Raw genomic sequence first — 16,724 nt, 5'->3', positions numbered from 1 at the left:
TCCATTACTTTTAGCTATCTACTATAACCATTTATCTTATCTTTTCAGCTAACTATTTTAATTATTTAAGTAAGTAAGTCTAACTCTTTTAGCTAGCTATTTATTTTTAACATTTACCCATCAATGTTACTTTTAGCTAACTATTTCAAAGATGTATCCATTAATGATACTTTTAGCTACATTAACATTAGCTATTCAAACAATTTATCCATTAGTTTTAGCTATCTACCGCAACCATTTATCTTATATTTTCAGCTAACTGTTTTAACTGTTTAAGTAAGTAAGTCTAACTCTTTTAGCTAGCTACTTATTTCGACCATTTATCCATTACTTTTGGCTCCATGTTTAAATTTCACTGCTCGCTTGCTAACTAGGTTCCACACACTTACAGAGCTGTGACATGTGGTGTTCAGGAGTTACAGTTGACTTGTTAATATATATCATTTTAATCCAATCAGAACTGTTATTTTTTTCAAGAAGTTAGTTGAGTAATCTATCCTCTTTGAAACCTTTCCACATGCCGAAGTACCCCCGGGGTACAAGTAGCCTAGCCCTGAGAATCATGGCTGCAGAGGACATGTAGCTGTGGCTCCAGGAAATCCTCTCTGGCAGTTTATGAACAAAAACTAGTCTGGCACAGCCGGGCCCAGCTCGGTCCAAACACTGGGGCTCAGCGGGGCCATGTTGGAAGACGCTCTCTGCTGCCGTGGGAAACTCTCTCTCTGCTTGGCCTCCTCCTCTGGTAACGAATCCTGCTTTCACGTCTACCACAATGTGTCTGTTATCCAAGGCCTGGCTTTCACAATATAATGTTTAACGTTTGATAAAGTGTGTTATGAACAAATCTGATCTTTAGTTACACTTGTGATTTCAGGGTCTTAGTGATTATTTACATACGGTATTTCCCGCACTATAAGGTCACCGCATTATAAGGCGCATGGCACAGACGCTGCAGTGGAGGCTGGGGTTACGTTCTGCATCCATTAGATGGAGCTGCGCTAAAGGGAACGTCAACAAAACAGTCAGGGGAGGTCGTCTTGTTGCTTCCTCCACTTCGGCACCATTGATTGGTTCATGTTCAACTCTCTGGCTGCTGCTCTATTCCCGTGTTCTACTGCGTGACTAATGGCCTTGAGTGTAAACTCTGCGCCGTAAGCGTGTCTCTTAACAGGAGCCATTTTGGGCTCTTTACACAAACACACACATGGAAATGAAACGGCACGCTTCACGCAGTCGTATATCTCAACATGCACCGTGCGTTACTTCTTCTACGGGGGAAAATAGAGTCGGCGGCTGCTCACCGTAGTTGGAGACCTGTTGTTGCTCAATATTGGTCCATATATAAGGAGCACCGGATTATAAGGAGCACTGTCGGCTTTTGACACATTTGAAGGTTTTTAGGTGCAACTTATATCGCGGACAATACGGTATCTGAATGAAGTCAATAAGAGGCTACTGTCGTCTTTTCGTCTCTCTTACGGCCTCAGAAATATTAAAGGCTCATTCATGGTAGAGACGAGAGCGATGGGATGAGGCAAAACTGCTGATTGGTCATCACTCTTCTCTGCTGGCTGGAGGAGTTTGAAGCTGTGTTAGAGATAGTTGGCGTCAGGTCTTAAGGCCCCGTATTCTCATGGAAAATGAAGCCTCCTTTGTGCAGGATGGATAATATGATTTTCATTTTCTTTGCCTTTCTCCTCATACTCCACCCTCTGCAGCTAAACTAAGGGGAGGACTGGGCTGGGAGCCACGTGACAAAAACCACCTTGCAGTCAAAGAAGCGTGAGAACAGTGGAGTGTGGTTACATGGCATGTAACTGGCTCGATACTGGGAGTCCTGGGAGTCAGCTCCAGGAATTGTTGGAGACATGTATTCTGTTTCTAACGCAGCTGTTTCAGTAAGTGGACTTTTCCACTTACAATCGCTTCATGGCCTGAAGATGAGAGAAGGTTCCCGGGACGAGCTGCGTGATTCTGTTGTTGTGCAAAAACCTGAGTGAGAGAGAGAGAAAACAGATGATTCATCAGTGTTCATTACTGTACGGCTCAAAACAGCTATATACCCTGGCTTGGAAGGCCCATCAACGACTCAGACATGAGGAAATTGTGTCATTTGAACGAATAAACTGTTTTTCAGAAATATTGAGATTTGCCTTTTTGTCCCTTGATCATATTTAATTCGCTAAATGGGAGAAAAATGTGGTCATCCTCGAAGAAGGCTTGACTCAGGGCGCACTCACACTGTCCTTCCGTACCGTGCCCAAACAGGTTTCACGGCTAAAGTCTGGTTCCTCTGACCAGTGTGAGTGCAACCGTAACGCGCCCAGCTGTGGCCAGCTTGCCGTCTACGGCCCGTTTGGGAGAGGTGGGCTTTAGTAAAGCTCGTTTGCACGTGTACGAGCACGAGCGTGCGCACGTGTACGAGCACGAGGCCTACGGCGGCTCTGAGATCATTTCCTGTGCGCCTGTTGGGACGTAGAAAAAAGAAGGAGGGACCATGCGCGGACATTTCAAACAATGGCGGTGAATGGTTCACGTTGGTGTGATGCGGAGGTGGAGTGTTTACTGCAGATTTGGTCGATGAAAAGATTCAAAAACAGTCGACAAGACGCACAAAAACTCCGAGGTCTACGGAAAGATCTGGAAACAAAGCCACGCATCGCCATGACGTCATCAATGCGTGTGACGTGTTACGGCGTGATGACGTATAGGCAGCAAGAAGCATTCTCCGAGGCCCAGGTAGTGTGAGTACAAACGGGCCTGGAGGGGGGGACAAGGACCCTAAAGCACGGGGCACGGGACGGAGGCACAGTGTGAGTGCGCCCTAAAGGCTGATTCCGTATAAAATGCAAACTGCCAGGATATGACTCTCTATCAGCCCCATTTGGGTGCATGGAGCTCAGTCCTTTCCTGCAGAAAACGCTCGGAGAATAGAACTGTGAAGATAAGCCATGACTTTTCCCGTAACAAGTGAGTGCTTTGACCGTGACCATGGGTATATTCCCCAACGAGCCAAATGAGTGTGCGTCTGGGACTTCCTGCCCTCCTCTTTCCCCCGTGTTTTGCAGGTGTCCCTCCTTCCCCTCCCTCCAGCGACTTGGTAGTATGGATGTGCTGGGTAGCCACTCGCCCATAAATGGGTCAATGAAACAGGAATTCAACAGGACTTTCCCCAGCCCTTAGACATCTGGAGGAGAGTTTAAGGAGCTGAGGCGACATCACATCTGTACGTTGTCAAGAAAGTTCACATACGGAGCCCTACGACATAAAAACACATTTGTACCACAGCTTCAAATCATTAGTAGCCAATTGGTAGCCAACGTTTATTGACAAAGGGACAAAAAACATGTTAACTGAGATAATTTAAAGGATTTTATGAACCTTGATATGTATTATTGTGGTCGGGGACAATATTATTAATATAATGCTTCAATAAAAACGGCAGAAAATGCGTTTTTCAGCATCACAAATGTGAATATTGTTCCCACAAAGTCGAAGTAACCCCCTTTCAATATTACTGATAAGTGTTACTGCAGTATATAACCAGGGATCTGCGATGAACACCATGTCCAGAGTGACATTCCTATATGTGGTTGCAATTAGCTCGGCTCTGCGTTTAATGGGGCCAAGATGTTTTCGTAATCCTCGGTCCAGTCCAGGGTTTTAAAGTTGTGATCTCATTCAGTTCCCCTTGTTTCATTTTCTCTGGCAGATTGTCCCAATGTCAGTCTCTGAGGGCGCACTCCCACTGTCCTTACCGTGCCCGTGCCCTAGGGTCCTTGTCCCCCCCCTCCAGGCCAGTATGTACTCACACTACCTGGGCCTCGGAGAATGCTTCTTGCTGCCTATACGTCATCACGTCGTAACACGTCACACGCATTGATGACGTCATGGCGATGCGTGGCTTTGTTTCCAGATCTTTCCGTAGACCTCGGAGTTTTTGTGCGTCTTGTCGACTGTTTTTGAATCTTTTCATCGACCAAATCTGCAGTAAACACTCCACCTCCGCATCACACCAACGTGAACCTTTCACCGCCATTGTTTGAAATGTCCGCGCATGGTCCCTCCTTCTTTTTTCTACGTCCCAACAGGCGCACAGGAAATGACCTCAGAACCGCCGTAGGCCTCGTGCTCGTACACGTGCGCACGCTCGTGCTCGTACATGTGCAAACGTGCTTTACTAAAGCCCACCTCTCCCAAACGGTCGTGGCCGGTAAGCTGGCTGCAGCTAGGCGCGGTGTGGTTGCACTCACACTGGTCAAACGAACTAGACTTTACCCATGAAACCTGTTTGGGCACGGTACGGATGGACAGTGGGAGTGCACCCTTAGAAGCAATCGGACAACAATGCAAACCCAATACCTTTCCTGACATCGGTCCGACTAAAGTTATAAACGACAGCGTTTAAAAGAACACTTGCATCATGACGCAGCTCTAACAGGACACACATAGGCTCCGTTCACACTGCAGCTCCAAGTGACCTGAATCCGACTTTTCCGCTCATACGTGACCTGTATCTGATTGGATTTTGACGGTGTGAACTGCACAAGTCGCATTGAATCGGACATTTTCTAATCAGAATCAGGCCACTTTTAAATGTGATGCTGAATCGGATATGTGTCAGACCGCAACCTGAACATGTCTGCGGGTCACTTCAGGAGCCTGGGCCACATTTAAAGGCGTAATGTTAACAGACAAACAATAAACTGGATTTTAGCAATACATCGGAATCCTGCATTAAGGCCTGCTGTGTGAGCGGAGCCAAAATTAGCCTCATGAGAATTAGATAAATCAGGGATTAACTCCTAGAATATTTGATCATTACTGTATTATAGGTTAAAGCAACGACGGACAACCACAGCTCTTTACCATTAGAGGAGCCTCAGAGGCGTGTTAGGAGGCATCTGGCTGTTCTGATTTATACTGAAGTCGGTCGTTCCAATGTCATGCTAAGCAAAGTCTGGACTTGCCTGAGTTGACACTTAATTGCATACCAAGTACATCATGCTAGTTGTTGCTCTCTGGTTTCTATAAAGTGCCCTGGTGAATCCAGTTTGGCAGTTGGATCAGTTAATAAATGATATATATGATTTTTATGATTGTGTGTGAACTGCATACGTTTTTAGGAATGTTGTGCGAAAGTCAGACAGGATGAACTTACAGTCGTTCCAGCTTCGGTAGCTGAGTGAATGATTCCGGTTCCAAAGACTCGATGTTGTTGAAGTGGAGGTACCTGGAGAAGAACAAAGTGGAAAGAAAGCACAGCAAAAATGGATTAGGGCTCCCTGTCTGACTAAATATAGTTTGTCCTTGTAGGCCCTAAGACAGGGGGGTCAAACTAATCTTTACTGACACCCCTTCCCTAAAAGCTGGGTAAATGAGAACACTTAAGGCCCTGTTTACACGACTAAAGTGAGCTCTGATCTGCTCCAGCGTTGTGTTTGCGTGTAAAGGTAAAAACACTAAAGTGAGCTCTGATCTGCTCCAGCGTTGTGTTTGCGTGTAAAGGTAAAAACACTAAAGTGAGCTCTGATCTGCTCCAGCGTTGTGTTTGCGTGTAAAGGTAGAAACACTAAAGTGAGCTCTGATCTGCTCACGCTGGCTCTCGTGGCGTACGTGTCTCCGTAACATCCGCGTGCAGAGTTCAGGTAAACAACAACAAACGCGTGGGACTGTTTCCATCAGTGGGACGTTCAAGTGTCCTGGGTGGAGCCGAGGCTGCAGACCGTGCTGTTGTGTGGCAGTGCTTCACAGCTCCACCTACACACCTGACTTGCAGATTTCCCACCAAAGACGCTCGTCTAAACGCGGAATAAAAAGTGAGAATGCGACGCCACTTTAGTGTTTCCTTTCTATATCGTCCTCGTCCAAACAGGGCCTAAGTGTTCCCCAGTGTTCACCTGTCCGTCCCTGACACTTTATCTAATTCAAATGGAAGGGTAACTCTGTATGTCCTTTGATTTTCTCGACAACCGTTAATCGAACTACTTCACACTCGGTGGGTGTATCGCTGAGGACCCGAGGAAGTGCGATGTCGAGTGCGAGCTCTGGAGATGTACGGGACATTAGTGGAACACGCTGCGCAGTGTATTGAGAGGCAGCTTCTATTAACTGTCAGAGGCCGGAGGGAACGGAGATCAAGCACCGGTAATGTAACTTTTGCAATGAACACTATGGTTCCTGGAAATAGCCTGGTCCCAAATAGCTAGCTGTTTGTCAAAAGACACAGATACCGTAGCATTGCTAGGTGATGCAACCGTGTCATGGCGGGTGTGTGTCGCTCGGGACCCAAGGAAACACCCAAGGGTTTCGAGTGTGAAGTTGTTTAGATGAGCGGTTCTTGAGAAAGCTGCAAGCAGCAACACTGGAGTGCGAGCGGTCGTCCCGTTGCACTACTACTGTTACTGAAATATCAGCTTCAGAGAAGTTGGTATGTAGCTCTGGGTGAATGCAGACAGACTGGAGGAATTTGCACATCAGGCATTCATCTCAGACAGTTGATATACAGGATCTGAAATCTACGTGTAAAATACGATTGCCCGCAGGTGAAAAGCACAAGTACAACCATTATCTCATGGAATGCAAATATCATTTATTCCAGCGAAAAGCCTTTGAGCTGAGAAAAAATCAATCAAACACATACGCTTACAAATAAAAGGTTAGGGAAGTGAAACCCAACCGATGGCTGGATGGTGACTGACTGTAGCGACTCAGTCGGGCATCTGCTTGTTTAGACATGGAAAGCGGCGACGGCCAAAGCAGCTGAGGCAGCAAAACAGACAGACACACACAGACTAAAGCAGCGTAGGACGTGAAGTAAAAGGCAGTGTTCCTCTAGATCTCTGTCCACAACAGAAAACCCTGTTCAGTTGGGCCCGTGCGTTATCTCTCCACTGTTGAGTCTTTGCTGTATTTCACGAGCTGTGCTGGACGGCCGACAGCGTGTCTTTGGGTGTTGCCTGGGATCGGCTGTGTGTTGTCGAGGAGCCAGAACAAACACACAAAAAAAACACAACACAGTCCAGACAAGTGAAAGACGGAGAGGTCTAATGAAGACGGCAGTTCCTTTTAGAGCCACATAATCCCCCTCTCTAGGATCAATCATCGTCCTACACCGGTTATTACGCTATTTTTGATCCAGTATCTGTTACAAGTTAAGCGAGAGATGACAAGGAAGCAATCAGTCATGGTCTAAACCGTGTTAAGAGGAACATAAGAGGTCCTACTTTGTGTTCATGTTGCTGTACTTCACTGGCACGCTAGTGTAACTTCGGCAGATGAGCGCTGGTGGGGGGTCATGTGTGAATGATAGTGCGTAGTTGTGTTGCAGGTGGTTTCAGGCTCCAGAGGAACTATTAAATATGTGCAATCGGGCTGAGATGTTGTCGCATACATATTGTCTATCACATGGGTGTCAAAGTGATCCAGTAAAGGGTCGCTGTGGCTGCAGGTTTTCATCACAACCAGTCAAAAACACACCTGACTCGACTTACTCAACCACCTGAACTGTCTTCACACAGTTGATTTGTTGGACCAGGTGTGTTTTTGATTGACCTGCAGCCACACGACCCTTTACTGGATCACTCTGACACCCCTGGTCTATCACCCTTCATTATTGGAGCAAAATCAGAACATCTTCCAGACACAAGACCTGATGTTGGAGTATTTATTTTCTGCTGAATTGGCCATTTGTTCTTTGGTAAAGTGGTTACAGAGAGGTACGTTATGTACGCTACGTCTCTTCCCAGGATACAGAAAGACACGTTTTTGGCAGAACTTAGTGTTAACTTCACTAAACCAGGTGGTTTTGTTGCCTTAACCCAACCAGGTGCTTTGTTATGGTGACTGGGTCGCACACTATCTTACTGACAAACTACAGGGATCATGTTGCCAAAGGTAACACAAGCTAATTCATATTTATAACATCAACCAGCACTTAATGATGAGTTGTTTTCTTGTCAATCATGCAAGTGTATATATATACATATACACATTTATACATTATCAACAGGTACAGAGTGTATTCTTGTGAAAGCAGCACAGACGTCTCTGATTGTTGAGACCTACAGGAGGCAACGTAATGCACGACAACACTGAAGGTTGCTTACATATAAACACTCCGAGCAGATTACAGCAAAGAGCAGAACAGCAGCTTCTGTAGCAGCAGGAGTGACGCAATGCAATCTGAACTTTGATATAAAGCGGAAGCTCTGACTCTAGCGCGACACTGCTAGCGCTGCTGGCTTCAGAAGACTACACGTCGTGCTTCAGACTCTGCGTGAGGGCGGCGAGTATCTGCTGTCCTGACCACAAGACATGCGACTCATGCAAAAGGGGTCAGCGCGGCATACAAGATACAAGGGTGGGTGCACACACGGCATGCATGGTGGCGGTGGGAAAGTGGATAGAGGGGGGGGCGCACGTAAGGGGGTTGGAGGTGGAAGGTGTCACTAACTGAACAGAGCTATCATGACACCTGTGTAAGGCCCACACAGTCATGTCACACATGCCTCCATGACAACGTCTGGGTCGTCTCTGTCACTACTGCATCACATAAAGAAGCTTAGAGATCCCTTATGACCATGTAGACCTTACCAGGCTACATGATTTGCGTAGCGATCTCTCAGGAAGGGGTGGGGTGGGTGGGGGGGGTAGGTGCTTTACAGATAGAGAGACAGTAGGTGGGAGGTGGGAGGAGGAGCAGCGGGTCGAGCAGAAGGAAAAAGATGGACGAGGAAGTTGGTCACTTACAGTTGCTCAAGAGAGACAAGCCCCTTAAATGCTTGTCTGTCAATTGATTGGATTTCATTCTTGTACAAATAGCTGAAAGGAGAGACAATCAGCATCATTAGTAACACACACGCACACAGGATCACGTGAACTCTGTCTGGTTATTACGGCATGAGAGAAAGTAGAGAGGGTCTGATCCAGTAACCATGGTTCAGTTGCCTTTTCAAAATGATTATGGGCTTTCAGTTGGGATGCACCAATGGGGAAATACTGGGCCAATGGATTTTTTGCCAATACGGACGTTTCTTTGGTGTCGTTTTTCCCATTTTGTGCCAAAAACAGAGACACTTTAAAGCAGGGATGTCAAAGTCAAACACATCAGAGGGTCAAAAAAACATATTAGCTACAAGCCGAGGGCCGGACTGGTTCAATGTTTATTAAAACACATTAAAATGATGCATTTAACCTGTTGAACCAAGACCTAACACAGTGTACCGTATTTTATTACATAATTAAATGAATAATCCAGTATTTTTGTCAGTAATTTCAGGTGAAAACATTTTCCAACAGACAAAAACAAACTTCCTCCAAAGAGAAAACACACTTTTCCTGTACATTACATGAATAAAGCAAGATTTTCTTATGACTCAACAGGCAAACAGCAAAAAAGAAAATCTCATCTCATCTCATCTTCAGCCTCTTATCCGGGGTCAGGTCTCAGGGGCAGCAGCTTTAGCAGGGGACCCCAAACTTCCCTTTCCCGGGCCACATTAACCAGCTCTAACTGGGGGATCCTGAGGCGTTCCCAGGTCAGTGTGGAGATCTAATCTCTCCACCTGGTCCTGGGTCTTCCCCGAGGCCTCCTCCCAGCTGGACGTGCCTGGAACACCTCCCTAGGGAGGCGCCCAGGGTTCATCCTTACTAGATGCCCGAGAAAGAAAGAGAAAATGTCCTTCAAAATAAAATGTGTTCCTTCATATCAAGATAAAGACGCACAGCGTTGTGAACATGTGCTCTGCCTCCCACCGAGCTTGAAACACCCTGTGCTTGTTGTCCACCTCCCCTTTAGCCGTTATTGGGGGGGTTGCTGAAAGTTGACATCTGCCCTGAATGCTGATGAATAATGAAGACGAGGCGGCACACTTGCGGCGCTGCAGCCTGGTTTATTCTATTTCATGAATACCTAAACAGACCTAAAGAACTCCTTTAGTAACCAGGGTATGAGAACTCCGATTTTACCCGGGGTACGGTGTTTACATGGTGTTTAAGAAACCGGAGTATTGCCTTAACCCTCCTGTTGCCCTCAAATTTGACTAACTCCATTTATTCTCGGGGTCAATTTGACCGTTAAACATCTGGAAAATGATCAGAATCAATGTGTGACTCAAGTGAAGTCGGTACTTTATGTTTTTATTTAACAGAATGAAAAATATCACTGATGTTAAACTGCATGGAGGGATTTCTGTGTGTGTGTTTTAAAGGAAGTCTGTTATTTTAAGTGCTATTTTGTGTTATTTGTAACATCTGGAATGAAAGTAACGTCCGTTATCAAGGACAGCAGCATGAATTTGACCTCATATAATATTTGAATTGTAAAATAAACAATAATAATAATGATTAAATCATCCAGTTTATCAAACTGACCCAAAGGAACACCGATGCCACAAGTACATGTACGATAAGAGTTCGTGGGCTACCGTTGCATTGTGGGTAATGTAGTTTTGGTGCGTGACAAACCACCAGCAGGCGGCTGTGGCGTGAGGGCCGGTTCTAATACTAATCAAATATCATCCCGGGGGCCGAGATCATTCAACTTGACTTTGACACCCATGCTTTAAAGTGTCTCTGTGAAGCAATGAAAAGAGTGTGATCGGATCTTTCACACTACATGAAAAAATGTGTTATTAACCACCCAGCTAAATTTGAATTAATAAAAAACTAAGCAGCACTCTCTTCTCTTTTACACAACGTCAGTCACACAATTCAAACTTAATTCTGAGCTAAATGTAGATAAAAACTGTCACAAAACAGTGTTATTTTCACATCTACGGTATTTTAACAGGCGTGAAAGGCGTCAAAGTGGAAATTAATTTTATATATTATATATTAAACGACACCGTATTACCACAGACAGCAGTGGACAGTGCAACGTATGGAATAATGTTTTACAGATCATTGTATTTTGGGTTGAATATTGACGTTAAATGAGCCAAGGATCAAACTCTAAGTCCGGGGTGCCCAATCCTGCTCCTGGAGAGCCACTGTCCTGCATGTTTTAGGTTTCTCTGCTCTAACACACCTGAATCTAACCATTTCCAAACCTGTGACGAGATTCAGCTGCTTGATAACGAGCACAGCATTAGATTCAGGTGTGTTGGAGCAGGAGAAACCTAAAACATGCAGGACAGTGGCTCTCCAGGAGCAGGATTGGGCACCCCTGCTCTAAGTCAATACAAGCAACAATAAAACCCTCTTTATCGCTGATGCACTGTTATACATTAAGGTAACGAGTCCTAATATCTGACTGTACAGGTTATCATTCACATTACAACATTAAAGATGATATAAATGCACAGCTAAGGAACAACATATACCTGTTAACATGGTGCGTGCATCACATAACAATCGTAAGACACACAATGAATATGACATCGAACATTCCTTGCGCGTCACATTTTCTCCGTATTTCAATTTCAGACTGAGGGAAAATGCAGCGTGTGTGGGTCAACGTGGTGTTTTAGCTCCATGAAAGACAGATCCTCTTAAGATGTGACTGTTTTCCCTCCATCACACATGTTCAAGAAACGTGATACTAGAAAAACAACGTCCGTCCTTTCACCTCCTATCTCTCTGTTTCGCTCTCCGCGCTGCACTCGCGATGAGACACAGATCTCAGGAGTGACGCAACGTATGGAAAAATAAACATCTTCACGTCGTTGCGTGCCCTTCTCGGTGCTAGAACATGTCCGTGTGTGAATGCTATCGGGTTTCCTGCCGTGTAAGCTGAAGGATTTATACAAAAATAAACAAACTTAGATTAAAGACAGGACTTTTTAAAGTGACATTCATAGAGAAAGGACGCGGCCTGTCCCGTCAGGAAATCAGAAAACAGACGGAAATACAGAACTAATTTGTATAAAATGGGGGTAATAATGACCGTTAAGTATAATGTGTGCGCTTCAGTGACTCTGGAGTAACCAGATATATTGTTGTTATAAGGGATGGTATCAGAATCGTGCGGCTCTGAGTGTTTTTCTGACTGTTTCGCGAAACGTTAACGTCAAACGTGCAACTTGCAACAAGGAAAGAAAGAAACTGTCCAATCAACAGAGCAGCTTGTGATGTGTGTTATAACATAACTGTGTTTGTTACAGAGGTTATAATGAGGGTACGAGGTCTCTCCTCTCAGTGGCCCTCATTTATCAAACGAACGTACGGCAGACAAACGTGCGTACGACCGTTTCCCAGCAAACTCCGGCATTTATCAATTTGGACGTGAGCGGGAGCTACGATCAAATCTCACGTCAGGTCTGAGATCTTGTCGCACATTTGAGCCTTTGAGTATTTGCGGTGCAGCAAAATCTGTCTGAAAATAATGAACGAACCCCGCTACAGAGCAGGAGCGCAGGTTCAGCAGTGCGCACACACGCACAAGTGCACGCGGGTCTCAGTGGAGCGCTGCTTCGGGTTGACTGCCTCCTTTATTCTTATACAGCGTTTTTATGATGGGCCCCTTTTATTCCACTCTTAAGACAAAAAGCACGTCTTTATTTTGCTCCATCTCGGATGTCAGGATGCAGATCTGTGTGGCGGAAAAGTTTCTTTTCTAACCAGCGTTTCGTCTCTCTGTGTTTGACCTCAGTGGGCGAGGCCTCGAACCGTGAATCTTTAAGGGCGTAACATGTTAAAGACGATCGAATTCAGCCGCTGCATTCATCAAGGCCCGCTCATTCGTACGCTGAGATTGGTCAGATACGAATGTTTCATAAATCACACGTGGGTCCTGTCCTACGACCAATTCTGCGCTCAGATCTGCGCCCGTTTCCACGCAAGATTGATAAATGAGGGCCAGTGCGTTTCCATGCACAGCACTAACCCGAAAACAGCCGTACCTCGGTTAAAGGCATAATCGCAATAGTGAAGTTCCTCCGGTATACATGAGCGGGGGAGAGCGGGGAAGACAACGGGAGTAACTTGACCTCTGGTACAGTAGGTGGCGCTCCGCCAACATACAGCTGATCAGAACACAGTGTTTTTACGGACGACTTTTGGACAGAGTTACGACAGAAAAGGCTCTTCTTGGTAGTGATGTCATTTGCCGTGGCGAGGTCCTGCCTTGGTTTACAGGTAAATCATGTGTTGCTGTTGTTTTAACGTTTTTTTCGGCGCCATTACTTCCTGGTTTATTCTTTTTCCCCGGTGACTAAAGGCGTTCTCTAGGTCTGTTACCCGGGGTACGGTGTTTACATGGTGTTTAACTCTCCTGTTGCCCTCAAATTTGACTAACTCCATTTATTCTCGGGGTCAATTTGACCGTTAAACATCTGGAAAATGATCCTAATCAATGTGTGACTCACGTGAAGTCGGGTACTTTATGTTTTTTTTTAACAGAATGAAAAATATCACTGATGTTAAACTGCATGGAGGGATTTCTGTGTGTGTGTTTTAAAGTAAATCTGTTATTTTAAGTGCTATTTTGTGTTATTTGTAACATCTGGAATGAAAGTAACGTCCGTTATCAAGGACAGCAGCATGAATTTGACCTCATATAAGATTTTAATTGTAAAATAAACAATAATAATAATGATTAAATCATCCAGATTATCAAACTGACCCAAAGGAACACCGATGCCACAAGTACATGTACGATAAGAACAATAAAAAATATATATAATCATGATAATTTTAGTTTTTTTATGAGTTTTCTCCATAAAATGAGGAAAAGTCATAAATATAAAGCAAAAAAATGAGATTATTTAGAGATTTTTAACATTAAATGGGGTCAAATTGACCCTTAGGAGAACAGGAGGGTTAAGAAACCGGAGTATTGCCTTAATTTGAATATAATTGGGGGTTTTAAACCGCATGTAAACGCACTGAAGCTACAGGTACAACCTCAGATGAATGTAATGCAAATGACCATTTAGAAAAAGATCAAATAAACAGTGAAGGGTTCCCATAAAGAGGTGTGTCGACCTCTGTTTTGTTGGCGGAGACGGTCGTGGGAGAGAGGAGGCAGCTGCACAGACGGCCGCCCGGCCATTAGGTCTGCAGGACATGAAAGGTGACAGGGAGTGGACTTTACTGGGGACCAAAGGAAGTGAAGAGGTAAGATTGGAGATACGATCTAGCCCCGAGCTACAGAGCACTGAGTCAGGGGGAAGGGGGGGAAACGTACCCTAATCACAGAGGTTAGGCCACGGTGCGGGCTTTGGATGAACTCTGCAGGGCACTGTCATTAAAACAGCTACGGTATTTAGTTACGACACCGAGAGCGAGCACATAAGGCGGGAATGTTTATGTTTGCGTGTCAGTAAAATGAAGAGAGGAAAAGAAAGAAAGGCCTGTACATCCCTTCTCCTCACCCCGTCGTCCCTCCCCCTCTCTTGGAGCTGATGTACATGCGTCTCCAGTGCGGAGTGGTTGTCCAGGACATTAGCCGGGCGGTTATGTAACGGTGTGTCACGCTAATTCTTTCCAAACACACAGGACTTTATCACCAGTTCCTGCTAATATTCAGATTTGACTTGATCAGCCATTATGCAGACACTTAAGGGCGCACTCACGCCGTCCTTCCGCACCGCGCCCCGTGCTTTAGGGTCCTTGCCCCCCCTCCCTCTCCCCCCAGTCTCAAAACGCACACAACCCAATAAACAACATTTTCTAAAGGAAATTAAATATATGGGTGAGTTCGGCCGGAGAATCGGAGCAGCGGGGGCCGAGCTGCAGTCGCTCTTCCGCACCGTTGTGATGAACAGAAGAGCTGAGGAAGACAAAGCTCTGGATCTACCCTCAGTCCTGGTTCCTACCCTCACCTGTGGTCATGAAAGCTGGGTCAGGACCCAAAGAACCAGGTCGCGGGTACAAGCGGCCGAAATGTGTTTCCTCAGGAGGGGGGCTGGAGTCTCCCTTAGAGAGAGGGGGAGAAATTCAGCATCCGTGAGGAACTCGGAGTAGAGCCGCTGCTCCTTTGCGTTGAAAGGAGCCAGTTGAGGTGGTTCAGGATCATCTGGTAAGGATGAACCCTGGGCGCCTCCCTAGGGAGGTGTTCCAGGCACGTCCAGCTGGGAGGAGGCCTCGGGGAAGACCCAGGACCAGGTGGAGAGATTAGATCTCCACACTGGCCTGGGAACGCCTCAGGATCCCCCAGTTAGAGCTGGTTAATGTGGCCCGGGAAAGGGAAGTTTGGGGTCCCCTGCTAAAGCTGCTGCCCCCGAGACCCGACCCCGGATAAGAGGCTGAAGATGAGATGAAATTAAATATATCCTTCACTTTCTCCCAGTTTTGTCCCAACCAGGGCTGTGCAATAAATCTGTTTTGGTTTTATCAGTGCAAGACACTTTTTTTAATGTTGCCTTCACTTCATTGGTTCGATGAAATAACGATGGGGGTAATTTCCTTTCTGTTTTTTAATTAAACAAGCAATTATAAAAGTGAGAAGCAGGAATTGGGAAGGAGCCAGACAGCCAGCTCCACGCGCCATAAACTGTCTTTATCTTCTTTAAACCGCCTAAAAACACGCCGGGCCGACGCCGTATAACTGCAGAGACATCTCCACGCATCAGACTGCTGGGTAATAGCGTGAATCCACCACACGTTCTCCGTGCTGGGCTGAGACAGACAGCACAGCGCTGTAGTGTTTCAGTGGAATGGATACATTAGCCATTAGTGGGCTTCCTCTGCACCATAGTGAATTTTAACTGTGCGTTCACATTAAACGCGATGGAGGCGGTGTCATCGCCTGTGACGCGAGGATGGCGTCGCTCAATCACGTTTGTCACAGGAGAGGAGAGAAATGCTCAGTAAAGACTCTCACACTGTGCTGAAAGGGAAACGCTGTGCTCTAACACTGACCTTCGGTTTCATTAAAAGGCTAACAGTCGCTAACAGCTGAACGTGGCTAACACTGGTTAGCTCGGGGCAGCACGGTGAAGGCATTCAAAGGTCTTTTTTAACCACTAATGCTGCTGAAAATAACAGCAAACCTCTGCAGCAGCATGAGAAGAGTCCCTACACACACAACAAAGCAGCAATGGGCTCCTTCCACTGTAATGGACTTTACTATGAGAGGAGCTGGTACAGGGGCCAGTAGGTAAGTCTTTAAAACACTCTTTAATAAACTCTGGCTTCACTAACTACGCTGTTGCTGCTTTGTTTTGTGTGTAGGAACTCTTCTCATGCTGCTGCAGAGGTTTGCTGTTATTTTCAGCAGCATTAGTGGTTAAAAAAGACCTTTGAATGCCTTCACCGTGCTGCCCCAAGCTAACTGTTAGCCACATAACATTACATTCATTCCTATTAGCGGCTGTCCGGGACTTCTCCGTTACTACATGAAAAAAAATAGTCTGGACGGCTTTTTAATGAGTCATACATGTTTTATTTCATACGTTTCCTCTACATTTAACTTTTCTGATTTCATTTTCTGTGATTTTTATTTGACCTGTATTCTTACATCTACCTCATATACCGTACGTTTGACTGAGAGTTTATTTTTTACTGTAAATATACTTTCTGTATCTATTTAGCTAAGGGTTTATTGGTTATCCTAAACTGTATTTTTTATACCTTAGTTGTCTTTAGTTTATCCCAAAGGATCAATAAAGAGGAGTCAAAGTGCATCTGCTGAAAAAGACCCTGGGATGATTTTACGCCGCTGTTGTTCAGTGACATATGACAACATTTAACCGCGTGTTTAAAACTGTGACTGTCTCAAAAATGTTAAATAGAACCGTCACATTTTTCATGGTCACACGATTTAAGCGTCCACCACTGTC

At 45.4% G+C, this 16,724-nt stretch overlaps 1 protein-coding gene across 1 annotated transcript in view; it reads right to left on the bottom strand.

Annotated features, from left to right (window-relative positions):
• pxdn (peroxidasin) overlaps positions 1-16,724 on the bottom strand; it is an 83,457-nt gene that overhangs the window by 37,345 nt on the left and 29,388 nt on the right. The window contains exons 4-6 of the mRNA XM_083924996.1: positions 8,752-8,823; positions 5,162-5,233; positions 1,921-1,992 (exon numbers count right to left, since the gene is read on the bottom strand). Coding sequence (XP_083781122.1) covers positions 1,921-1,992; positions 5,162-5,233; positions 8,752-8,823 — 216 coding nt within the window. The remainder of the gene's footprint in view (positions 1-1,920; positions 1,993-5,161; positions 5,234-8,751; positions 8,824-16,724) is intronic.

The sequence above is a fragment of the Echiichthys vipera genome (genome assembly GCF_963691815.1).
Source record: "Echiichthys vipera genome assembly, chromosome: 12".
Taxonomy (NCBI): Eukaryota; Metazoa; Chordata; class Actinopteri; order Perciformes; family Trachinidae; genus Echiichthys; species Echiichthys vipera.
This window is presented reverse-complemented; position numbering and strand designations above follow the sequence as displayed.